Source organism: Sceloporus undulatus, chromosome 1 (genome assembly GCF_019175285.1).
Source record: "Sceloporus undulatus isolate JIND9_A2432 ecotype Alabama chromosome 1, SceUnd_v1.1, whole genome shotgun sequence".
Classification (NCBI taxonomy): Eukaryota; Metazoa; Chordata; class Lepidosauria; order Squamata; family Phrynosomatidae; genus Sceloporus; species Sceloporus undulatus.
Window position 1 is genome coordinate 15,229,521 of NC_056522.1, and position 25,965 is coordinate 15,255,485.

At 41.2% G+C, this 25,965-nt stretch overlaps 1 protein-coding gene across 2 annotated transcripts in view; it reads right to left on the bottom strand.

Annotated features, from left to right (window-relative positions):
• Positions 1-25,965, bottom strand: part of SPTBN1 (spectrin beta, non-erythrocytic 1) — a 200,233-nt gene that overhangs the window by 76,841 nt on the left and 97,427 nt on the right. For both annotated transcript variants that reach the window (XM_042445379.1, XM_042445380.1), the window contains exons 3-7: positions 8,973-9,146; positions 7,843-7,934; positions 5,295-5,375; positions 3,320-3,435; positions 754-866 (exon numbers count right to left, since the gene is read on the bottom strand). In XM_042445379.1, the coding sequence (XP_042301313.1) occupies positions 754-866; positions 3,320-3,435; positions 5,295-5,375; positions 7,843-7,934; positions 8,973-9,146 (576 nt within the window). The remainder of the gene's footprint in view (positions 1-753; positions 867-3,319; positions 3,436-5,294; positions 5,376-7,842; positions 7,935-8,972; positions 9,147-25,965) is intronic.

Below are 25,965 nucleotides of genomic sequence, written 5' to 3' on the forward strand. Positions count from 1 at the left end.
AGCGACAGGGTTTGTGGCACGGTTGGAGTGACCCTCAGGTCCTTCAGGTTGGGAGGGGGACAGGAAGGCGAGATAGATATGATGCATCGATCACGCCTTCCCCTGGAACGGAAGTCCCTTCTCCCACCACCATACCTCCCCCTGCCCCACACAACCTCAATTGGAGCTCCGCCCACCAAGATGTTATCCCCGGCCCAGGCATCCCCCGCATCCCTATCCTCCCCCCACCCCTCTATGGCCACTAAAGGAGCAGAGGTTAGCCACTACAGGCATCCTCTGCTCCCAGGGCCAACCCAAGCCTCCCACACCAATAAAACTGCGCAACTGCGCAGGTACGCAGCAGCGGGGTGCTCCTTAGTCCGTGGGCGGCACTCCCGGGGTGGTGCGCAGATGCCACCAATATATACATGCACACATATGTGTGTAAATGTTTTGTTTTAATTCAGCACCAACTTATTGAAGGAGAGAGATGGGAAATGGAAAGTGAGCAGGGAAGGAAAAAATGAGAGTTGGTATGGTAATATAAATAACAGACAAAAAATTGTAAAACCGTAGCTTAATTAAGGGTATTTAAAAGAAAGGCAATACCATTTGAATGAATTCACAGTTAATAAATCTGACAAAATTCACAGTGGGAAGCAAAAATTGTGATTAAAATAGGAAATTAAAGTCTGCATTTTATGGGTCTCTGGAAGTCAGCAGAAAATAAGATTTAAGTGAGCTGCATGGCATATAAAACTGTAGCTTGCAAACCTTTCCAATACGCTTTCCTTCAACAGCTAAAGCTTTCATCTTTGAAAAGTAGTGGTAATATGTCACCACATAGGTGATAATGGACTTTTCATCAGGATGGTCAACACTGATATCTGAAAAACAAACAAAGAGTTTCTTTAGTACACAGTTGGGTTGTCTATGACTTTAAAACAGTCCCTACCATCATGCTGGGAATTTACTTATTCAAGGCTCTGATGTTACGCTAAATGGGACCAGCTGTAGAGCATCTCCCTCTCAGAACCTGGAAGTTATTTTCTGGAATATAACTCTCACCCACTGGGCATGCTAGCTGAAGGATTTTGGGATTTGAATTCCAAAAAGAAATGTCTCCCAGCTCTGCTCTCTCCTGTAGCATTTCATAGAACTTAACTCAGGATGCAGTGTTACTAGGTTTTGAGTCTGCTATATTGTTATCCTGATTTTAGCTCAAGGAGTTCTCCCACTTCCATTTCATCTCCACAAGAACCTTGTAAGGTAGGTCAGTTTGAGAGAGAATAACTGACCCAGTGAGCTTCACGACTTTGTGGGAATTTGAACTTGGGGCTCCCTTCTCTCGCTGCAACACTCTAAAGGCTACGCTGTACCATTTCTGAAATGAGTTTCCCAGAACCACTCTGTAGTTGAATTTGCATTGTAAAAATAATGTAGTTTGATACCACCTTAATTGCTATTTCTCAATGCTTTGGCATCCTGGAATCTGTACTTTGTTGTGGCACCAGAGATCTCTGATAGAGAAGGCTAAATAACTCACAACTACAAATCCCAGAATTGCATAGCATTGACCCATGGCAATTAAAGTGGTGTCAAACTGCATTATTTCTGCAGTGGAGGTGCAGCCTGTATCACTGATTCCTGCTGATCAGAAGCAGTAAAATACAGACTGATGTGATAGCAATGATACAAAACATATTCTTACAGATATTATACAGTGGGAGGTGTTAGTGAGGAATGAGCTAATCCTACAGCTGCTGTTGATGTGCTTAGAATCATGTCCTACTTTGGGTCTTCATCAAAGGTCTAGCGTGAAAGTTTTAAAATAAAATGAATATTTATTTCTCCCAGTAGAAGTATATGTAGAGTCATTCACTCAGCCAGAAAGCTACCCCGCTATAGATGGCATGGTTTGCCTGTAAAACCAGTTGTTTATTTCTATGTGCCGTATACAGTCACTCCACCTAACTCGCAGATCTGAGATCCACACCCTCGATATCCATGGAGGGACGACCTTTGGTATAAGGCTTGAATATGCGCGGGCCTCTGTTTTCGTGGTGGTGGTGGGGTCCGGAACGGATCCCCCATGAAAACGAAGGGCCAACTGTATACACAACTATAAGCTGACCTCATGTATAAGTTGAGAGCAGATATGGGGGTCAAAGTTATTGATTTTGATATGCCCATTGGATAGGTAAGGGGTAAAACTGGTGGCGTGCAAAGGAAAACAGTGTAATTGAACTTAGAAAATTCCAACAGGCATAACTACTTGTGCTCATAATAAAAGCTGGATTGATAAGAGAGTAGAAGGGAGTCAGTGCTTCCAGGGCAGATTAAACTTTTGCCTTTTATTAGGGGATGAATGGATATATATTATATGATTTAAACTACAGTACTTACATTGACCTGTGGATAAGTTGACTCAGGCTTTTTGGTTCAATTTTTTAACCTAAATTTCTAGACTTATACGTGAATATATATAGTATGTCTTACAACAGAGAAAGAATAAAGAGAACTATCAGACTCTCATATCAACATATTTAAAAATGTCAGCTTGGATTGGGAATAACTTCCGCTCCCCATATGTTTGCAACAAATCCAGCAAGTCTTTTGTCAAAAAAATGAACAATTCTACCCCACTATGCCTCTTGGGGGTACAGTAAGAAACTTCCCTACATTTCTGTATCCCAATACATCTTTTAGGTCTAGAGGGATTTTTTTGAACCCCAAAAGTGATTTCCGTGGTTGCAAGTCACTTCAATTTTTGAAAGACAACCCCCTCATGGGAGGCAACGCCAAGTGCACCTCATGCCTTGTGGGCAAACAAAGGGCCTCTGATTAGAAACAAATGGGGAGCAAGAGCAATGTTGGGGGTATGACTTTCCAGTCTGGTAATGGGTATTGTGCGTCCCCCTAATCTTTGGAAATGGCCCACCTCTGTCATAGGGTGTAGCTACACTGCAGAATTAAAGCAGTTTGATGCCACTTTAACTGCCATGACTCTATCCTATGGACTCCTGGAATTTGTAGTTTCTGACTGGTCTGTCAGCAAGTTCTAGTGCCTCATTGAACTACAAATCCCAGGGTTAAAATGGTGTCAAACTGCTTTAATTCTGCAGTGTTGTTACACCCCTACATTATCTCAGTAACTCAGTGGATGCTCCTGCAGAATGGGTTTTTGATCTGCCTCTGATGCAATTCTCCTTCCCCCCTTGATGGTACATGACTGTGTAGAGATAAGAAGGACAGCAAAATAACTCTGGCTGGGTGTGAGTAAGATGCAAGGGTGAAGGTGTAAAGAAGAGACATTTGTTTCAGTAGCAGAAGTTCTTACCTTCTGGGTCCAACAGTTTAGTAAGGCCAAGGTGTTGCTCTGCTAGGTTAAAAGCATTCTGCAGATTGTAGTGTGCATTTGATTTCTTCAGCTTATCAAAATCAATTAGATCGGGCCTAAGAAAGGAACAAAATATTACCTTATGGAGCCAGGAGTATTAGAACAGGAGAAAGTCACATCAGCAAGGCACACGGATACTGTATCCACACTGCAGATTTAATGAACTGACACACCTTTAACTGCCATGACTCCATGCTACAGAATTCTGGAATTTGTAGTTTTGTGAGGTACTTAGACTTCTCCATCAGAGAGCTCTGTTGTCACAACAAACTACAAATTGCAGGATTCCATAGGATGAAGCTATGGCAATTAAAGAGGTGTCAAATGACACTGATTCTGCAGTGTGGAATCAGCTTGGATAAAGCTACATAGGGTTATGGCATGTAAATATCAACTTTTCAGGACAGAGGCAAATTCACTGGTACTTATCATCTTTGAGGCACTGAAGATTCATCATGAGTGAATGAATAATTTAAGGAAGGAAGGAGGATAAAGCAACATGGGAAAGAAAAGCAAGCAAGAGAGGGAGACATCTACATGCAAGGGATTGGTATATACAAGAGAGAACACAGATTAAGAGCATTATGGGGTGGGGGGAGGACTAGAGAAGTTCCTTATGATTTCCATGCTAACTGGAATTAAAAAGTTTGTGCATATTGGAATTTTCCACCAATTGTGGATATCATTTTTTTCCTATTATTATTTCTAATAACACTAGATAGTACTACTACTGCCACATAAAGGCCAAGATTCAAAGAACAAGTTCTGGACAAAGTAAAGGGCTTGTTCTTCATAGTTTTCCAGATAATTATTCCTACTGCTGAAAAGACAAGCCACTCTACAAATGATACAGCATTTGGCTTTATTTCAATAGAGAAAATTGTTATGGGAAAGTACAAATGAATTCCCAACTGGATGAAACTTACTCTCAAAATAGGCTCAAGTTACTTTCCAAATTAAGTCATTACTACAATTTAAAAATGATAAGTTATTACTATTAATGTAGCATGGTGTTTTATGGAGTAATGAGCAAAACAGAGCAAAATATAGACAAGACAACAGAAAGAGGGAAGGAGGCAAAAGGAGATAAATTTGAACAAATGCACTACAGTAATCCCTCTGTATTGACAGATTTTGCATCCAGATTCAGCCATCTATGGTTTGAAAATATTCCCTCCCACAAAAAAAAAAATCTAAAAAGCAAACCTTGATTTTGCCATTTTATATAAGAACATAATATCACTATTCCATTGTAAACAATGGGACTTGAGCATCCATGGATTTGGGGGTCCATGGGAGGTCCTGGAACCAAACCTGGTAGCTATCAAAGGCCCACTGTTCTTTGAATTAGAGAAGAGCCAGCATGATGTAGTGGTATGAGTATTGGCCAAGGACATTGGAAGACAATGGTTTGAACCCCTGCTTAGCCATGGAATTCCACTGGGTGACATTGGGCAAGTCACACTTTCCTAACCACATCGGAAGGCAAAGGCAAACCCCATCTGAGGAAATTCTGCCATGAAAAACCCATGATAGGTTTGCCTTAGGGTCACCATAAGTCAGAAATGACTTGAAGGGACACAACAACAGTAATTATACTAAGAATGCAACTCTGTGCCCAGTTTACATGGGAGTACACCCCATCAAACATAGGATTTACTCCCAAGTGTACATGCATAGGCCTGGGCTGTTTGGGCTGTAAGTGTTTGGGGAAGAGGTCTACAGGATTAAGCTGAAACTATTCACATAAGAATTAGATTTTGAGCTGGAGTTTGACAAGTCAGACAGAAGGGATACAAGTGTGGGAGGGAAGGGACAGTGAAGACTCTTATTATGACTGAGTTGTAATTCTGCATCCTTTGGTCCAGCAACTGTTGTTTTTTTTAAACTCATCGACCTTCTGACAAATGCCCACCTGTGTTTGTGGATTAGTGCGTTGAAAGCCATGCCATCCCTCCAGCTGGTGGTGAAGTTGTGAATGTTGACGTTGGGATAGCTGACACAACAACAAAATCAAAAGGAAGGGAGGGGGGAAAAAGAAAACCCAGTCAGTATAGGATTAATGCTCATAGACATGAAAAATGAACAGCATCAACCAGCTGCTCAACTGGTTGTGCTCAAGCAGCCTTTGAATTACTTGTAGTAAAACAGGCTATGGCATGTCACATCATCTTCTTACAACTCCACTTAGAGAAGTCTGCACTGACCTGGCATCCTCCAGATGAGTTAACCAAGTGGTTCTCAATTTTTGGGGTTCCATATGCTTAAGTGTGCTACATACTCAAAAGCATTTGCAGTCCCAAAACATCTGGAGGGCCAATAGTCAAGAGGCATTGTTTTAATCTACAGTTCCCATAACCCCACAGCAAGCACCTGTAGGGTTCTAGGAGGTTATAGCCCTAGATATCTAAAGGCAGTGACGGGTGTTGTCGCTGATGTTAACATGGTGAATTTGCTTTGCATTTCAGTTCAGACTTTCAAAGTGGTAAATCATATCCCCTAAATAGTTTCTTCACCCTGAGTAGCTTCTTTAAATTTTGGACTAAAAGTTGGGGCAGATGAATGAGTCTACTGACATCAGAGTCAACATTGTTTGGAGGCTTTCCAGTTGGGGAAGGCTGCTTTAAGAGAAAGTAACAAAAAGATGATGGAGATTCAGATATGGAATTGGAAACAGACTTCTTGACCACTGGGAAAATGGAACTGTCATTAACATGCAAATCCTCCAAAGCCCCAATATTGCACCAATGGATATTAAAAGGCGAATATGCATGGGGTCACTATCAGAAGCCAGGGGGCTGGGAATGAGCCAGGCAAGAAAGGGGAATCCATCAGGGCAGCTGAGAATGCAAGCGGATGAAGGGGCCAAGACTCAAAAGTCTACGGTGAGATACTCCCTTTGCATAACTCAGCCAAATGATTAGCCAGCTGAAACTAGGGAGCAAGGGGAAGGGCGAAGGTTGTAGAACAAGGAAGTGGGACCTGTTTCAGCCTGAGAGTCAAATTCAATTTCACCTAAGTTCTGAAGTTCAGAAATGCAGCTGCATCTCAGCAGCAGATGGGGCCTAAAATGACAGTGTATTTTAGTTTAAAGCTCTTTTTGCCATTAATTAACCTTTAGAAGAGGCATTTCAATTTTTTTAGACTTGAGGAGGTGGTGGTGGTGGGGGGGAAGTATAAATGTTGGTAAAACATCAAATTGGAAAAGTGGTGTGATGATGATCTAGGGAGTTCCCAAGGGTCAGAATGGGAGCCCAAAGAGCTGGTTTCAGCCCTCAGACCTGACACCAAGGGAAGTAGATCACAACTAGCTTCTCTTCCTTTAATAAGACAAATAACTTCCTTTTATAATTATTCAATTAAAGAACAATTGATGGCAAAAGGCTGGTTCCTTCCTTAGGGAAGAATAGAGCAAAGGTGACTGGTCTTATATTTTAAAGCAGAGATGGGCTTAGAATAGCCCAGGGCTGCATGCAACCTCCCAAGACTGGTTCCTTATGGACCCTCCAAAAGGTGAATTGGCATCCTAGAAGCTTCCAAGAGCAGCAATACAAATTTTAAATAGCCTGCAGTGCCCATAGCACTGTTTAACATTTTAAAAATCACACAATTTTTCCAAACCAGAATATCATCACTTCCTGTTTTGTTTTTTAATTTTTTTGATAGCCCTAGTGGCAGAAAATTGAGCCTCAAAAACCCACTGTGGTTGCTTAGGCTACACATAAGTGAGTCAACCACATAAAGAGAATACAGGACCCACATAAAAGGTCTCGTTTCCCATCCGAAGGATGCAAAACTGGAAGAGAATGCAGAAAACCATGTACATGTTCCACTTCAGAGAAGGCAACTATTTTAAAAGACTGCTTATATAAAATGTGTGGGGCCCTACAATTACCTAACAGTTGAAAAGGGCTGTTGTCAGAACAACAGTGTTGACTCAAGCCAGTATATCCAGAAAACATCTTAGACAGACTTCCACTGCCAGCAGAACACCTTCCAGTTACTCAAGATAGTCCTGATAGTCTGTTTTAACATAAAACACATAAAGGGATCAAATAGCACCTTTGAGACTAATCGGGAAGAAAAAAGTTTTAGCATAAGCTTTTGTGGACTCAATCCTCTTCACCAGAAGCATCTAATGAAATGGACAGAGTCCACAAAAGCTTAATTTCTGTTTCCCAGTTAGCCACAAAGGTGATACTGCGTTCCTTTATGACTTTCCAGTTATGATGCTGCATGGGAACACTATGTACTGCTACAATCTTACTTGCCTGGAGAAATTTGAGCAGCATGCTACATAGTTGGAAGGTGTTCTCCAGAGGTGCTGGTCTACAACATATATATAAAAACCTTGCAGTCATCTTCCATGTTAGAGAGATATGATGGGAGCTATAATAAAACCCACCCTGGAGGACATGGCTTTTAGAAGGGCTGGCCTCAATTATCATTTGATTCAAACTTACCCAGCTGTCTTCATCTGGCACCACAGCAGTAGTGCATCTTTAGCAGACTTCTTCTCTTTGTTGTCTTCCGTTTCAACACTGATATCCTGAATCTATAATGCCACACAAAAATGTGAGTAGCAGTTTGTCAAACTTTCAGCCTATTTATTTCATACTGGTCTTTCATACTTCTGAGACAACAAGGTTACTGAAAGAATAGTGAAGGAACAATTAACAAGCCAAAAGAAGAAGAGGTTTTACGGGAGTGTGCATAAAATTCAAAAACAACAGCAATCCTTACTATTAATTTGATGGACTCTTCTTAAGGAACATGTCCTTCTTATGCTTTCTTCTCCAATGCAGCCCAAGGATATTGGGAATTTCCACTTTGATTTTAGATTAACTGCAGTTTAGCATGTCTCCTGAACTCCAAACTGTGTTTAATGTTAAATATAGTTTGTTGAAAGAAGCCAGTTTTGCAAATCTATGGTTCAGTTAGTTTACTTCAAACAAACTGTAGTTAAGATTGGCCATAGTTTCCAGGAACTGAACAACAGAACAAATCATGGTTTGTTTGTTTTTTAAATAAAACATGATTTGTTCTGTTGTTCAGTTCCTGGAAACTATGGCCAACCTGGAAGTAAAAATTTGGGAACTCCTTGCAACGGTGTGAAAGGGCTAAATATGTGTCTGTAGGTGTGAGCCAAAGAAGAGGTAACACTAATTCCTGTCACAATGAACAATGAGTTAGCATGAGATCCAAACGCAGCCAATGCTTTACAAAGACTGGCAGTGGTCCAGGCAAGATTAAGCACCCTAATCCCTCAGATTTTAATGTAAACTCAATGTGACTTTAAAGTCTGGAATGTAGTTTGGGTTGTGTCTATAAACCCTATGAGATTTAAGGCCTCCGTTTCAGGCCTGAATAGCTCCAATATACAAAATTCTGAAATTAAGTGCAAAGAATATAATGTCCTTGATTCTATCCAATATATGAAAGCAAGTTAAAGAAAATCCAGTAAAAGAGAAAGGAATATATCATTCAGATCTTTGCAAAAAGATGACTCAGGAAAGGTGTGTGCATGTGTACAGAGGACTGACAAAAATCTCAACTGGAGATAAACATGAGCCAACAATGATTTATTATTTACCTGGAATCGCAATATAATAGTCCAAATAAGGCCAAGAGTTAGTCTGTGATTCCCATCCACAATATCATGGGATCCCATGTTTTCAAGATGTACTCGCTGTTCTTTCAGAAACTGGAGGGCTTTGTCAACATTTTCCAAGCAGTGGATGCGCATTCTTCCCTTTGTTGGCTTGGGCTGCACACAATATTTGTTTAAAATAAAAAAATAAAAAAGCAGAGAAAAGAAAACATCGCTGAAAAGGTAGCAACAAAAGTTTTTTGTTCCAAATTAACTGGCTCATTTTTGATCGCCACATCTGAAAGCATGTTGTGATACATAGCTGTGTTTGTTACATGTAACTTCAAGTTGCCTGTTGATTTATGATGATTCCATGAATTTTATTGGGTTTTCTTAGGCAAGGAATATCCAGAGGTGGTTTCCCTTTGCCTTCCTCTGAAATTTAGCCTACAGCACCTGGTCTTGCTTTGTAGTCTCCCATCCAAGTACTAATCCAGCCTGACACTGCTTAGCTTCCAGGACCAGACTAAAACTCCTATATATGCATGCCAATTGGTACATATGATAGAGTGCCTGTCTTGTGTTCCCTTCCACCAAAGTGTGTTGGGAAACCTTGAAGGTCAGTGTTTTTACAAGTTTATCAGAGCTCTTGTTTCCATCAGAACTCTTAGATGAGGGCAATGACTTGAAGCTCCAGACAATATATTTCATGTAATATTGATTAGGTGTGTATGTGAAGCAAAATGAGGCCAGCTTTACAAGGGCACATATCTTTCAGCACAGTAATAAATAAAACCCTACAGCCTTCAACCTCCTGCTCCATCACTCATCGTTGTTCCCTTTAGCAATCTCTGTAGTCATTCCTTTATGCTATCCAAAGTAGCTTAGGGCATTGCTTACAGCATGCAAAGACCTCTACGACTTTATCATTAGGTGACACAATAAATATTGTCTTTCTGATTTTTTTTTCTGGCCTGGAAATAAGTGGTGAAATATTTTTATTGCTTAATTTATATCTGTCAGGCTCTGTTAAAAGCAACAGGGCACAGCTAATGAATATAGTGCCTAACCAAGCTGACAATGAGTTTGTACTCAAATCTTGCTGGCATAACTCAAGAAAGTATCTGCTAATTCATTCAAGCCTCTAAATGGTCAGGGTTTCTACAAAAGCATGATGCATTCAGTGTACTCTATACAGTTATCTCCTCCTCCTCATACTTTCCCTCTATGCTTCCAAACTTAGATTATTCTCTTAATAGCGCTTCCCTTAATTCTCCACCTCCTCTAAGAATGCCACACAAAATCATAATCTGCTGCAGCTGCAGTTGCAATAGATTAGTAAAATTAACCAAAAACATAAATGCTTGCTCTTGTGTGCCTTCAAGTAGTTTCCAATTTATGGCAACCCTAAGGCAAACCTATCATGGGGTTTTCTTGGCACAATTTGTTCAGAGGAGGTTCGCCTTTGCCTTCCTCTGAGGCTGAGAAAGTGTGCCTTGCCCAAGGTCACCCAGTCAGTTTCCATGGCCGAGCAGAAATTCAAACCCAGTTTTCCCAGAGTCATAGTCCAATATTCAAAGCACAATACCACATTGGCTTGTAAAAACATCTAGTAGTTTGCATCCAGAACCAAGCTAGATATTTGATGGAAATTTAGACTGGGGGAAAATTTTTAGATTTTGACTCTCGCCATTAGCAATGCTGACTGGGGATTCTGCAATCTGTATTCCAAAGAAGTAACTTTTGCAAGCACGGTGTCTATCCCATCCTTATGCTCTACACATTTTGCTAGCTGCTCTCCAGGCACACAAGCCTAGCCAAATCTTTGCCTCCTTGGCTTGCCCAAAGTTGGGTTTTAAAATATGGTGTCTACATGGTGCTAGTTAAATGTAACTGAAACACTCAATTCTTGTCATTTTGTAACTCGCATTCCTTGCAGTGGTGGGAAAGTGCTAAACAAGCAAATAAAGCTTTGCATGCATGCAGTAATGAGAACTGGGAAGCATCCAGGGACTGTCTGCCAAACATGTAAACCCTTTTTCAAAGGGCCGATCAGAGTTGTAGCCAGGACTGATTGAGGAGACCTCAGGAGAAGAGAACTTTAGAATTGCTTGGGAGGTTCTTTTTAAAAAATCAGATAGATGTGAGGAAGAAGAAATTTGTTCCAGCCAGCATTTATAAAAGAACAAGAAAGGAGGAAGTAATTCAGCAAAGTTAGACTGAAATACTGCAGAAAAAAAATGCAAATTGAACAAAGCCACATTAAGATCATTTGTCAAGTTGCTGTATTCAATAGGCTTTGTGTAGCTCATAAAAAGAAGGGAGAGCCAGAGATACAACTGTTCCCAGAATGATGGCAATTTACTCAACCTATGCCATGTCTACACATGCCAAATAAAACACCCTTCCCCTGTTCCCACGGGATGCGTGCGGATGATGCAGGGCCCAATTCCCAGTTCTGTACAAAGTCCAGCCAGTCCAGCACTGAACTTGAGATATAACACCCTCAAAATATTTTTTAACAACTCATCTTTTGCTCTAGATCTCCTCGGAAGATCCAGAGCTCTCCATTGTGATGCCAGGCAGCATCCTGCTGTGCTGCCTGGCACTGCCACCTCTGGAGAGAGTAGCTTGCTCTGAGGTCACAACAAGGCATCCAGCCATGAAATTGATGCTGGACAACTTGTTCTGACATCACATTGAGTTATTCTTGCCAGTGGCAGCAGTGGCACTGGGCACCATGGTGGGAGACCCACGTGAACAACCACCCAGCATCGCAATGGAAGTGCCCGGGTGATGGGTGATGTTGGAGCAGTGAGTAGCCAAAGCCAAAGACATGGTGGTTTTGTTCATAGCTTGAGAACATCTCCTACACACCATGTCTCTTAGATTCTGGACTCTGATCCCATTTATTTCTACCCAGTAGTCTATTCCATCACATCACATCTCCACCACCTGTGTTCCACCCCATTCACGCAATAATCCTAGATCTCTGCAAGAGGATAATCTTGCAGGGTAACAAGTGAATCTTTTCTAACTGGCAGAATTTGGTGCTACAAGAAAAGAGACATGGGATAAAGGTATAAAGCATCTGAAAGACAAAAGCCAGCCCCCCAAATAAAAACATGTGTGAAATTTAGCATGGCCATGTGCTCTAGGTTGGGTTAAAACAAACAAAAAAACCTGTGAGTTTTATTCAAAAACAGTTTTTCTTTTTGTTTTTTGCATTAATGTGTAGGACTACACCAATGTAGGACACAATTAAGTAGTAAAATGTAATTCAGGTATTATGGCCACTAGTTTAAATTACAATTATACTAAGAAAAAGGGCTCTTTTTAAAAGCAAATTGTTTTGGTGGAACCTATGTTAATAGAAGGGTTTGTTTCAGAATGGCATTTCTTGCACTATAAAATAAAGTGCTTAAAAACAAGCAATTGGCATTGGATACTGGTCTAACAATGAACAACTGCCAATAAACTGTTAAAAGTTAAAATGTTTAAATTCAGTCATTGTTGTTCCAGTATGAAGTTGGAAACTGTAATAACAGCCAGACGCTATCATGAGGTTTTCTTGGCAAGTTTCTTCAGGGGGTGTTTTCCATTGCCATCCTCTGATGCTGAGAGCACATGACTTGCTCAAGGTCACCCAGTGGGTTTCCATGGCCGAGCTGGGATTCGAAACCTGATCTCCAGAGTCCTAGTCCAACACTCAAACCACACTACACCACAATGGTGTATGAATAATCAACTTTAAAAATCACAAGTGTTTTTCAAAGTCATTTAGTTTAAACCATGGTTTAAGCCAGGGGTAGGCAACCTGCGGCCTGCGGGCCGGATGTGGCCCAGCAAGGCCTTGGGACCGGCCCCAGCCCGGTCCTGCTGCTGATTGCCGCTGGGGTCTTTGGGGGGCAATTGTCTATAGAAGCCTCAGAAACATGTATTTATATTAACATTTTTTAAAAAATCAGCAAATTTTTTCGCATGTTCTCCATTTTTTTTTTAAAGTGTCTTCCATTTGAAAATTTTGTCCTACATTTGTCCTGGTTTATTTATATATTAATTTTTTTTAAAATTATTTAATTTTTTATTTTTTGGCTTCGGCCCCCCCAGTTGTCTGAGGGACAGCAACCCAGCCCCTGGCTCAAAAAGGTTGCCTACCCCTGGTTTAAGCTAAACCATGTTTAAACCAACTTGGTTTAAACTAGCCAACCCTTGTTTGAATGTCTGTTGTATATAAAAGGCTATCTGGTCCAAGAGCAGTTTAAAGGCCAAAGAACCCAAAGATGAAAGAGCGTTTGGCTTGAAGTTGCTTAGGTAGCAGTCTGAGCAATTATTTCCTATACAGACTATGCAATTATAACACTGTTATTCCACTTCAATTGCCATGACTGCATCCTATGGAATCACAGAGTTTGTTGTTTGGTGAGGTGCTAGGACTCTCCATTCTAAACTACCCTCCCTAAACTGCAACTCCCAGAATTCCATGGGATGGGACAATGGAAGTTAAAGTGGAATAATAATGCTATAATTCAGGGGTAGGCAACCTGCGGCCTGCGGGCCGGATGCAGCCCGTCGAGGCCTTGGGACCGGCCCCAGCCCGGTCCTGCCGCCAATTGCCGCCGGGGCCTTTGACCTCTCGCGCGCAGGGGCAATTGTCTATAGAAGCCTCAGAAACATGCATTTATATTAACATTTTTTTAAAAATCAGCAATTTTTTTCGTGTGTCCTCCACTTTTTAAAAAAAGTATCCACCATTTGAAAATGTTGTCCTACATTTGTCCCGGTTTATTTATTTATTTATGTCACCTAATTACAGTCTTCCCCACTCTGATGAGATGCATTATATTTCTTATTAAATTATAGTCATTCCTATTTTTTTTATCTATAGATAAAAACCAGTGTAACCAGGGTATGCAAATATCGAGAGCCAGAATGGAGTAGTGAGTGAGTGTTGGACTGACCAAGGTTCGATTCCCTGCTCGGCTATGAAACCCACTAGGTGACCTTGGGCAAGTCACATACTCTCAGCCTCAGGGGAAGGCAACAGCAAACTTCCTTGGTTTGATTTGTAAGTAATTGTATGTTGTTTTTAATAATTAATAAAAATTTAAAACTAAAACCTTCCTCTGAACAAATCTTGCCAAGAAAACCCATGATAGGGTCACCATAAGTCGGAAACTACTTGAAGGCACATAGCAACAACAACAGCAACAACACAAGTATTTCCCAAGTCTTCTGTCCCAAAGCTTATTGACAGTCTCAGCTAGAGTATATTCAATTAGTTGTTGAATGATGAGTCAACACTTATACGAACCCCACTGAATCAGTGGGTTTGATCTAGCTTACACCACCAACAATCCAAACGATTGCCTGCATTGTCCCATCTCAATGCAGGCAGAGCCTGATAGTAAAACAAACAAACTGAAGGGAGGTGTCCTTGGTAGATATCTGTAAATGAATCACATTTTAAGACTATGAATCATCACCATCATTCCTGTATATCACTTTATCTGTTAAAGACTGATACTTCAAAGTGAAGCAACAAAAAGGTAGGTCTCTGTCTTGAAGAGCTTACAATCAAAAACTGGAGCATGGTGAAACAAAGGAAGTGAGAAAAATATGTGTGAGTATAAAAAAAGGAATATGAGTTCAATTAAGTTATACAGAAGGAGCAACCGCATCAGTTTGATCCCACTTTAAGTGTCATGGCACCATGCTATGCAATCCTGGGATTTACAAAATGATGTGGTACTTCAAATTCTTTGTCAGAGAAATGTAGTCAGTCCCCTTTCCTGAACTATCCTTCCAAATGAGCCATGGCAAGAGGCACTGAGGATTAAGTCTACAGCCTTTATATTTTATGATTGGTTAAAGTGAAACCATGACGACCGAAGTGGGATCAACTTGATTTAAATGTGTAGCGCAGGCAAATGTCAAGTCAGACAGGCTTCACTTCACTAGGAGATGAGGACTAGGAGATTATCCCAGAGGCTTTGCTGAAATTGTAGTTTTCGAGGAGAATGTAAAAAGCAAAATAAATGTTGAGAATGTGGGATTAATAGAGCTGTGTAGACTGGGAAACAGGATGAACCACAACCCACATTCACACTATGATTTTTTTTGCCAGCTTTCCAGCATTAACTATTTGTTGTGTGAACTATCCTTTGCTATAAAGCTGCTTTTTCTTGGGTATTTCCAAAATTTCAGTCATTTTAACGGACGCTTTTATCCTTTGGTACAACATACTTGTGAGTATACAGCAGTTTTCATGTTTTCTGATTACAAATGAATGTTGATGGTTTTTTAAATTTATGAAGAATATGAATACAAAAACCTTAACGCTGTTTGTAGCAGTCTTTAAATCTCATAGACAACTGGATGATTTAGTATCCATGGATTCCACCATCCACCGCTTGAAAATATTCAATAATAACTTCCAAAATCAAAATGTGATTTTGTCACTTTTAAATAAAGGACACCATTTTACTATGCCACTGCATATAATAAGATCTGAGCATCCATGGATTTTGGGACCATGGAACCAAACCCAATGGATATCAAGGGTACTTTGATTTAAAATCCAAGTACAGGTACTTGAATTTAAGATATATATTGGACCCATAGAGTCTTCTTTTTAAGCGCATAGACTTCCAGGATGATCCCAAGCCATGTCTACTTTGAAGTAAATTCCATGAACGTCAACAGGACTTCTAACTTTAATACAACTTTACAATTTATTGGTCATAACAATAGTACTGTGGGTATTAGATTAACCAACTGCCGAAACATTACTGCTTTGTCCTACAGCTACCAGAATCCCCAGCCAGCCAGTTGTAGTTTGTAGTATAAATAAATAATCATACTAAACTCTCTCTGCCAAATGAAAGATATAGCAAAATCATTGTTCCAGTAAAACGAGAATCAACAAACTGGCACACAAAACATTTATAAGAAAAGAACAAGTGTTCCAAAGCAGACATCTAAAAAGTAAGACACACAGCAACCACGGGTTATTACAGATAGGGAAAGAAGTACATTCCAAAGTTAAATTAACCATACTAAATACACAGTGTCTTTTTAAAAAGTTTAAAAGAATTTGAAAGCCCTGAGAAAATAAAATCCTCTTTGCTTGGTGCTGAAAAGATATCAATGTAGGCGCCTGCCTGGGTTTTCTGGATAGGACAACATTCCACAACCAGGGAACATCTTTCCTTCTCAACTAGGCAACTGGGGTATTCATTCAAAACTTTAAGGCATGGTTTTCAGGAAATGTAGTTTTAACTCACCAGTGCAACATCTGCAGCATAACTAGACATTAATAATGCTGCATTTATGTAGCCTAAGGCAACTATTGACATAAACATTAACATTTTGCTTGTGTCACCAATCTGTGACACCAGTGACTCACAAATAAGCAGTTTCACTTCATGTTGCCATGGCTCTAAACTCTCTCTCAGAGGAATCAGTTCTGAGCAACAATATTCATACAAGAGGATTTGTGTATTGTTTTCTTGTTATGGGGCTTCAAGTAATTTCTGATTTATGGTGAGCCTAAGCCAGAGCCAGTGTAGTGTAGTGATGTGAGCATTGAGCAGAACTCTGGAGACAAGAGTTTGAATCCCAGCTCAGCCATGGAAACCCACTGGGTGACACTGGCCACCACAGAGGATGGTAATGGCAAACCCCCTCTGAACAAAACTTGTCAAGAAGAGTCTATGATAGGTTTGCCTTAGGGTTGCCATAAGTTGGAAACGAAGGCATACAGCAGCAGCAACAACAAGGCAAACCAATCAAATGGTTTTCCTAGGAAGATTTATTCAGAGGGGCTGAGAGAGTGTGACTTGTTCACAGTCACACAGTGAGTGGGGATTTGAACCCAGGTTTCCATAATTGTAGTCAAATACACAAATCACCACTGACTCTCCATCAGTCTTGCTGTTTGCCTTCAAGCCATTTTGTCCACCAGTGCCTATAATAATTATACCACTGACATCCAGATTGACCGTATCAATTTTAATGACCCAGTTGTTTTTAAACTATGCATTTTAAACTGGTATATATTTTTTATTTTCTGTTTGGATGATTTAATGTGTCCTATGTTTATGTGTTTTAACCAATGCTTTTAAATGATTTCATGTGTTTTAATCTATGCTGTATCCCAGACCCAGGGAAAGGGGGTAAGAAAATAAAATAGTAATAATAATGATAATGATAAGTGAAAGAGGATAAGGTTCCTGTATGTTCAGCAGCTGAGCAAACAATTTTGGAAAGAGTAGAATGTCCCTTTTAATGTAGTGGCTTCACAAATTATCTACTGAAATTCCATTATCTCTGCCTAGGATTTGTGAAATGTTATTTCTTAGAAACTTACGATGGATTCCTCAACAAGAACATCATGATGACAGGTCTATCCTTGAAAGTCTTCATGACCATCTGAAACAGTCTCTCTTCTGCTCTGGACACAGCAGGGTACTAGGTATGTTTTAAGAAGTCATTTTAAGTCCATCCTTAATTTCCACCATTGATGCATGCGCATTATGGAGTCACAGATATGTGAAAAGGTTCCCTGGAGTTAGTGTGCTTATCAGACAAGTATTATTATACTTAACTGTTTACACAGCCATGTAGTCAAAAACTCACTTGGTCACCACTGGTGACTGGGAATTTTACACAGGTGAGTGAGTAGATTTGACAGGGGAGTGGTGGAATTTATTTATTCTTTATTTATTCTTACTGAGCTAACCCACTCTATGCTGTCCATGGAGGAAGAAGCTTTTCTTTCTCTGAACATCACAGAATCACAGGTGATTGCTCTTTCATTTGCGTGCGTGTGTGTGTGTGTGTGTGCGCGCACACACACACACACACACACACACACATAGTTCAGTAAACCATATGAGCTTATCTACAAGGTCATATTAGTAGATACAGGAATTCTGATACTCCACATTGTCCCATCACCACTGTCTATACTTAGTGTCAGCTTTAGACATTAGCCACTAGAAATAAAATAAAGTGTTCACCGCAGAGACTTGATTTAGGAAAGAATATACATTTACACCAAACAGAATGGACTGCTTTTGAATCTGGAGATCTACTGTGGTGGACAGAAAGACAGCAGTTGGGCCCTGATCTTGCAACAGAGAAGTTTCTTGCTCTGTTATTGGATTAATGCTGACCTAAGCCATGGGCTTAGAGAGAGGTACTCTGTGATGTAAATAATAATAAACACATTTCTTCTGCTTAAAACTCTTTAAATGAGACTGCTAAACTGTGGAACTAGGAGGAGGAGGCTGGACACAGAGGAATGCAAACTCACTGTGTTGATGTTTGTTTAAGAATTTCAGTTATGTGCTAGGCACACATAAGCAAGGCAATTTTAATTCCTTCTAATCTCTCCCCCTTAGTGCAATAAAGGGCAAAATTCAACAGTGAGGATCTGTTTATATGAAGTGACCTTTGGGCTTTTCAGAAACTATAAAGAAATAATTGTTAAAGGGCCAAATAGGCAAAGAGTGCTATTATGTAATAGAGTCTGCGTCTCTTCCCCTTCCCTTTTGTCTTTTGTGTGTATGAGTGTGTTTGTGTGTGTGCACCTACATACACAGTCACTGGTTTTTATTAATGGGTAAAACTGAGTTGCTGACTGAATTTTCATGCTGATAGGATTCACTCCCACTTTGCAAGCAAGACAGTAGTACTGTAGGTTGTGCTTTTTAAATTACCTGTTCAACTGACCTTTATAGGAAAGAGGATGGCAAATCCCATTATCTCTCACCACTGGTGATGTTGTCTATGGATGCTGGGAGCTGCCATTAAACCTCAAATGGAGAGCCACATATACCCATCCCAGCTTTACAAGCTAGGCTAGATCCTTGGCTAAAAATCTGCTCCCATCCATAGCATTGTAGGGTAAAAGCGGTACTTGTTATTTTTCTCTATTTTCTTCAGGTACTTTTGGGTTTATATAACCAGTAGAAAAACATTTATGTTAAGAAACACCTTCTAGGGGGGCACGTCTACATTGACAGGAAAACCTGGCTTACCCCCAGGTTAACGTGATCTACAACGACCATGTGCTTGTCTTCACAATTGCCACAAACACAATGGTGATTAGAGAGAACTATCCACGTAACTGGTCCAATAAATCACAATATGCCATAGAACTGTGGGTGTTTTAATTTTTTTCTTCCCCATCCACATGGTGCAAATGCATATATTTCTGAACTCCTCTCCCCAACCTCACATTGACATCGCTATGGAGTGCAGTCCACACATGCACACACTCAAATATCCAAATTTTCTGTTGATAACCACGATAAATTCCAATTTTCTTTCCTCTGGATTAAAGCCCTGAGGCAATTGAAAGGTTCAGATTTGGCCCCAATCATCTTATACATTGTTTTGACAGCTTGCTGTGAAAACTAGGTGAGACTATTTACCTGTGTAGACACACCTTAGGAGTAATACATATCAACAGGAATTAATCAGTTAAGCAGGTGAATGTTCCCTTCAGGAATCTTTATTCTCCTCAACAATAATGATTCTGAGCTGCCATATTTAAGGCACGTGTAACACTGTATTTAGAAACTGTGTGTGGAGTATTGGTTTCAAATGTCCAGCTTTGTACATGATGCAAACTACAATATGTTTTAAGGACTCAGTGCCATATTACGGGTTGAATAGGGGACTATGAGTAGCCAAGCCAGGATCGTATGAGCTTGGCCTGTGCTATCCTAGAATCATAGAGTTGGAAGAGACCACAGGGGCCATCCAGTCCAACCCCCTGCCATGCAGGAAATCTTAATCAAAGCATCCCCGACAGATGGCCATCCAGCCTCTGCTTGAAGACCTCCAAGGAAGGAGACTCCACTACACGCCGAGGGAGTTTGTTCCACTGTCGAACAGCCCTTACTGTCAGGAAGTTCCTCCTAATGTTGAGGTGGAATCTCTTTTCCTGCAGTTTGCATCTATTGCTTCGGGTCCTAGTCTCTGGAGCAGCAGAAAACAAGCTTGCTCCCTCCTCAATATGACATCCCTTCAAATATTTGAACAGGGCTATCATATCACCTCTTAATCTTCTTTTCTCCAGGCTAAACATCCACAGCTCCCTAAGTCGTTCCTCGTAGGGCATGGTTTCCAGACCTTTCACCATTTTAGTCGCCCTCCTGGATTAGTTCCCAGGCTGATGTGGGGATGAGAGGGTGTTTACACAGCGCTCATCCCTGTGCCATGAATCTGCTACCATCATGTGCCCCTTACCTTAGTCCACTATTGCCGCCAGTGAGAAGGTCACTGTTGTCATACCTGATGTGACAACAGGGTGCCTGACTATAGCCACATGGCCAGGGGTCCCGTTTCCACAACAGATCTAGCAACGGGGGTCTTCTCACACCGACAATGAAGGAGTAAGGTAATGGGGCACACAGGGCCTTCAGATCTGCCAGGGTTTGGCAATAAGTTTGGAGAAACTCCATGGCAAATAGTAGGTCATTTTGACCTGTGTTAAGGCCCTTTGACCCAGGATCAGGCTGGATCCGGAGGATCCACATCTGGTCTGCCTGATCCTGGCCCAGAGCTAATGGCATGTGTCATCCAAACAGGACTATGTGAAGCTGGTGGGAACATGGGTGTTTTGGCCCATGTGGCTCCCTATGTCTCTGAGAGAACAGGATTTGAATCCCTACTCAGCCATGGAAACCCAATGGGTTACCTCAGGCAAGTCCCACTCTCAGCTTTCAAGGAGGACAATGTCAAACCTCATCTAGATAAATTCTATAAAGAATATGACAGGGTCGACATAAGTTGGAGTCGACCTGAAGGCACATAACAACAACAAACGCTGCTGTTTCCTTTCATAAATACAATGAAATATGAACTTACTACAAAAACACATGGTACAATATTATATATGTCTTTGGGATACTATAAAATTATTTGGCTTTCCCCCTCTTTAACACACCACATTTCCATTTTGAAAATATATTTTGAAGAGTATCTGGAGAATGGTCAAACAGGAACATTTTTTCCATTCCAATGCTATAGTTCTGATTCTATGAAGATGAAATAGCAGAGTTGTGAAATGCAAGAGTGGACCTTTTAGCAGAACACAAGTGCTCAGCCATTTTGGGGTTGTTTCTCAAGACCTTTCCTCCAAATGTGAACTGAAAGATGCAACAGTTCAGAGTTGCAGACAGTTACTTTTTTAAAACTCCCAGAATGTCCTAACCAGCATGGCCAGTGATTGTGGGATTCTGGGAGTTGTGGTTCCCACCCCCACCCGCCAAAAAATCTATTTTCCATGCTCTGCAACGTTGGAAATAGCCCTTAGAAATGCTTTATCCAAATTCTTGTTTGTACAATCCAAGATGACACCCTTAACTTCGGACCCAATAAAGCTGCAGACACTCATTTCTCTAACAGTGTGTTTAATTCAAAATAAATATTAGCAATGTGCAAAGCGGGTGGGGGTGGGACAGAAGCTGAAGAGCCTCAGTAAACAGGATTTAAGAGCTAATCTGGCTAACACACTTTGGAATGCTTGTAATTATCTCAAGGTTTTCACAAACCACCTTATCTAGATGCTTGTTTGCGGTGGAATGCATGCTCGGATGTGCTCTTTAAATACAGATTGCTAAAAGCACGTTCATCCTAGAGTTCAGGCAACAAAGTTAAGAAACATCTGCTATATATAAATTATGATGTCTCTGGGAGTTTCCCATATTTAAATTACTAAGGACAGCCAGTGACATTTAGTAATCATGTATGGGCAAAATTATTTTATGGTGGGCCCTTGGTATCTGCTGAGATTTGTTCCAGTACCTCCTGTGGATAACAAAATCTGTGGATGCTCAAGTCCAGTTAAACACAATGGTGTTCCTTATATAAAATGGCAAAATCAAAGTTTTTGGGAATGTATGTATTTTTAAAATATTTTCAAGTTGCGGATGCTTTTGTAGAAAATAAATCTGGGAATACAGAGGGCCAACAGTAGATGAAGTAAACTTTGGTGAAATAAACTCAGCTCAAAGTAGACTGGTGTGAATGGTATTTATACCACTCATGCAGTTCTCCTTTTGTGTCTTGTCTTTTAGATTGTAAGTCTGAGAGCAGGGAACTTTCTAATTAAAAAGATTGTATGTACAGCGCTGTGTAAATTTACAGCGCTTTATAAATAAAGGTTAATAACAACAACAACAACAACAACAACAACAACTTGGAATAACAACTCCCAGAGTCTCTAAGGCAGCAGGACCATAATATCTACCCCAGTGGCCAAACTGTGGAATTCTTCAGCCCACAAAACAGACTACGATGAAGATGGAATAAATGTGGATTGTGGTCCACACAAGGCTGTCCTCATGTACCCAATGTAGGGGGCATCCCTGGGCTGGAATGGTATCCACCATTCTCTGGACCAATCCCCCTCTTCTTCCTGTCCTACACTATAGGGTCCATCTGGAAACCTGTGCATGCTTTGGTGTGTCTACATCAGGAACCTGCAATTGTAGGAGGCTAGGGTGCTGTGTAAGACCCCTAGGAGACCTTGGGGAACCATACCCCACTGGGGAAAAAAACAACGATCTTCCTCCAATAGGACTGTGGGGGACATTCCTCCCAGAGTTTTAGTGCCCCAGGGCCATTTTAAAAGGAGATGCCTTTTTTTTTGAAAAACAGAAGTAACTTGAAGCCACTTATTTTACTCCCAGTTTTCAAAAAATGGCATTTCCTGGGCCTTAAATGTCCCCCTCCCAGTGATGAAACCCAGATAGGGCATTTGGCGCAAAAAATATTTTTTTAGAGAAACAAGTACTATTTTTTAACCCCTAGGAGCAGGACAACCAGATGTCCTAACCACAAAGGAAGACAAGGCACCACAAAAGGTAGGACACACAAATGTAGGTCATTACAAAATAAAAGCTATAAACATTCACATGGATAAAAATTTATGCTTCGTAGTCATCCTCAGAATAGAGGGCATTTTGGAATTCCCCCTGGACAGAAGGCTGAAGTGTAGGACATGCCATGGAAAAGGAGGACATTTGGTCACCCTGCCTAGGAGCCACAAAAATGGCCCAGGGGACTGCATGATCTTCCCACTCCTGATCTACATAGTGCTTTGGCTGTTAGTGAAACACTTTTATAGGCCTTTGATTCCTGTTACTGGGGTAGGACAGCATTGGAAACAGACATTAAATTTTAACAAGGAAAAGAGCTTATGGTGTACATGTCTGTAACCCACTGCTTCTCCTTTCAAAATAAAAGTAGATGACTATATCATTGTGTGAACAGGCTTCTAGTACACACTGGATTGTAGTACACACTAGACACAAAAAGAACCCTTTCAGCTTCCAAGAGCGACTAGCCTGCGACCTATTTTAAGGGGTAAAACATACAGAGCTGACCATGAGTGAGGTGCACATGAAAACCATCTCTGAAATGATTTCGACATTTTTTTTAAAAAAATGAAGTGTTATGGGACAAAGCAAAGTGTCGTTTGACAGCTAAATGGGATGGGGAGGGGTGTTTGCTGGGACGCTGGGAAAATATATTGAAAGATTGATTATTGTTTTAAAAGAGTATGCCAGAAATGCCCCATGGCATTAAATAATAATAATAAGATAACAATGTGTTTCAGTACAGTTGGTTCTCTATATCCGTGCTTTGAAACATCCATGGTTTAAAAATATTCCAAATATATACATAAATTCCAAAAAGCAAACCTTGATTTTGCTATTTTATATAAAGGGCACCATTTTATTATGTTACTATGGTACTTGAGCATCCAAGGATTTTGGTATCCACAGGCACTGTAATTCTTCAGTGTTAACGATGAAATGTGGGAAAGAACAAATGTGATTTTCCATGACTAATTTACCAAAGGAATTATTTTACTACTTTCCTCTTTCCACACTTTTATGAAGTACTTGGGCATTCATTATTATTATTATTATTATTACACTTTTAAATGGCATTTTTTTGGCTGATCCAGGAACAAAGACTAAGAAACTCCATAGTTTGCAACAAAGTTAATCTACCCCTTCAAATACCTACCAGAATTCAGTTGTGTTAAAAACTAATACAGTACTGTGGGTTGCCATATCCTGCCTGGGGGCGGGGCTTTCCCAGTTTGGGGCGGGGCCACACAGTCCCACCCTGGTTTATCCCCTCCCCCAGGACCTCCCCCCCCCCCCGCAAGGCCCTGGAGGCAGCTCCAGCCCTCCCCATGGCTGTGTGCCACCCTCCCTGCCTCCCCGCCTGGCTCAGCCTAGAGAGCAGGGCTTCAAGACATCTGCCACTCAGAGCTATTGCCAGCCCACTTGGTATATATACCCTGTAAGAGGCATTACTTTCAGGTTACAGTGAGCAAAGAAAAAAAGGCCATCAATCGTTCCTGTTTCACTGGGAGTCTAAATGCCTCATTTTTTAAATGTCTACCAGGTCAGTATTGTTGTAATTCTTTATCACAGGATCATTTTTGAGGCCCTAAACACCTTTCCTTGTAATATGCAAATTTCCCTGGAAGCTGACCAATGGGAAAGAAGCAATCAGCCCTCCATTTGAGTTGGTTTTCAATGGCTTGGAAGGAAGAGATTTTGCCTTGCAAGTTGCTGGTAAATAATAGAAGGCTTTGGGGTAGCAAAGGCTGCAGAAATAGTTTGACTCCCCCCTTAAACATCCATGACTCAGTGCTATGGGATTCTGGGAATTGTAGTTTCTTGTGGCACCAGAGCTCTTTTGACAAGAGGAAGCTGAATGGTTCACAGAGGAGGCGTTGCCTGGGGGCAGAGCCTCTTGCCAGCAGTCTTCGGTGGAAGAGAGGAGGCTGATGGTCCTGGCCACTTCCCTTGGCTCCCTCCCTCCCTCCTCTTCCTCTCAGAGTAGTCACAGCCAAGATGAGCTTCTCATTCACTCTCCCTGGCTTTTCTCTCCCCCCCCCTCTGCACTTTGAGACCCCTTTAACTGCCAAAGCTCAATTCTCTGGGATTCTGGGGTCTGTGTGAGGCATTTGGCCTTCTCTGTCAGAGAGCTCTGGTGCCACAATAAACTACAATTCCCAGGATTCCATAGCACTGAGCCCTGGCAGTCCAAGCAGTGTGTTTTGGACACAGAGATCCTCCAAATGAATCCAGTCCCTAGCTTTTATATCTCTCACACACACTGCAGGAATAATAACCCACTTTGAGACTGCTTTAACTCAGTGCTAGGGAATCCTGGGAATGCTAGTGTTTGGGAGACATTGAGACTTCTCTGTCAGTCATGGCTCTGAGGCCACAATAGACTACAATTCCCAGGATTCCCCAGCACTGAGCAGTCTCAAACTGGACCACTTCCTCAGTGTGGATGCACCTGGGGAGGAATTCTGGGCACTGCAGTTCAACTACGTTTGGAGGGTTATGGGACTCCCTGTCAGAGATAGCTCTGGGGCCACAATGTACTACAATTCCCAGCATTCCCCAGCACTAACCCAGGACAGTTAAGTCACTCTCAAACTGGATTATTTCCTCAGTGTGGATGCAGCTTTGGTGAGGAACTCTGGGCATTTCAGTCCAGCATTGTTTTATTTCTGCAGTGCATTTTGGATTAGAGACAAGGTGACCAGGCATCCTCCTCCTTTTCCAGGACATGTCCTCTTCTGTCACATTTCAAAATGTCCTCCATTTGGATCATGGCTAAGAAGCATGGATTTATAATTACATGGGTGTTTTTAGCTTTTATTTTTGGCCATGTCCTACATTTGTTTGCTTGGGTGCCCTACATTTTGGGGTGAGGGCATTGGTCACCTTGGTCAGAGAGCTTTCCAGGGGTTAACTTCCATTCTGCTGTGGTGCTGGAACAAACCACCATTCCCAGAATTCCATAGCATTCATCCAAGACAGTTAAAGTGGTCTCAAACCAGATTATTTCTCCAGTGTAGATGCAGCCCAAGCCTTTTGCCTCTCTTATGCCTGAGATTTCAAAGCCCAGCCTTGGCACCACAACAAACTACAAATCC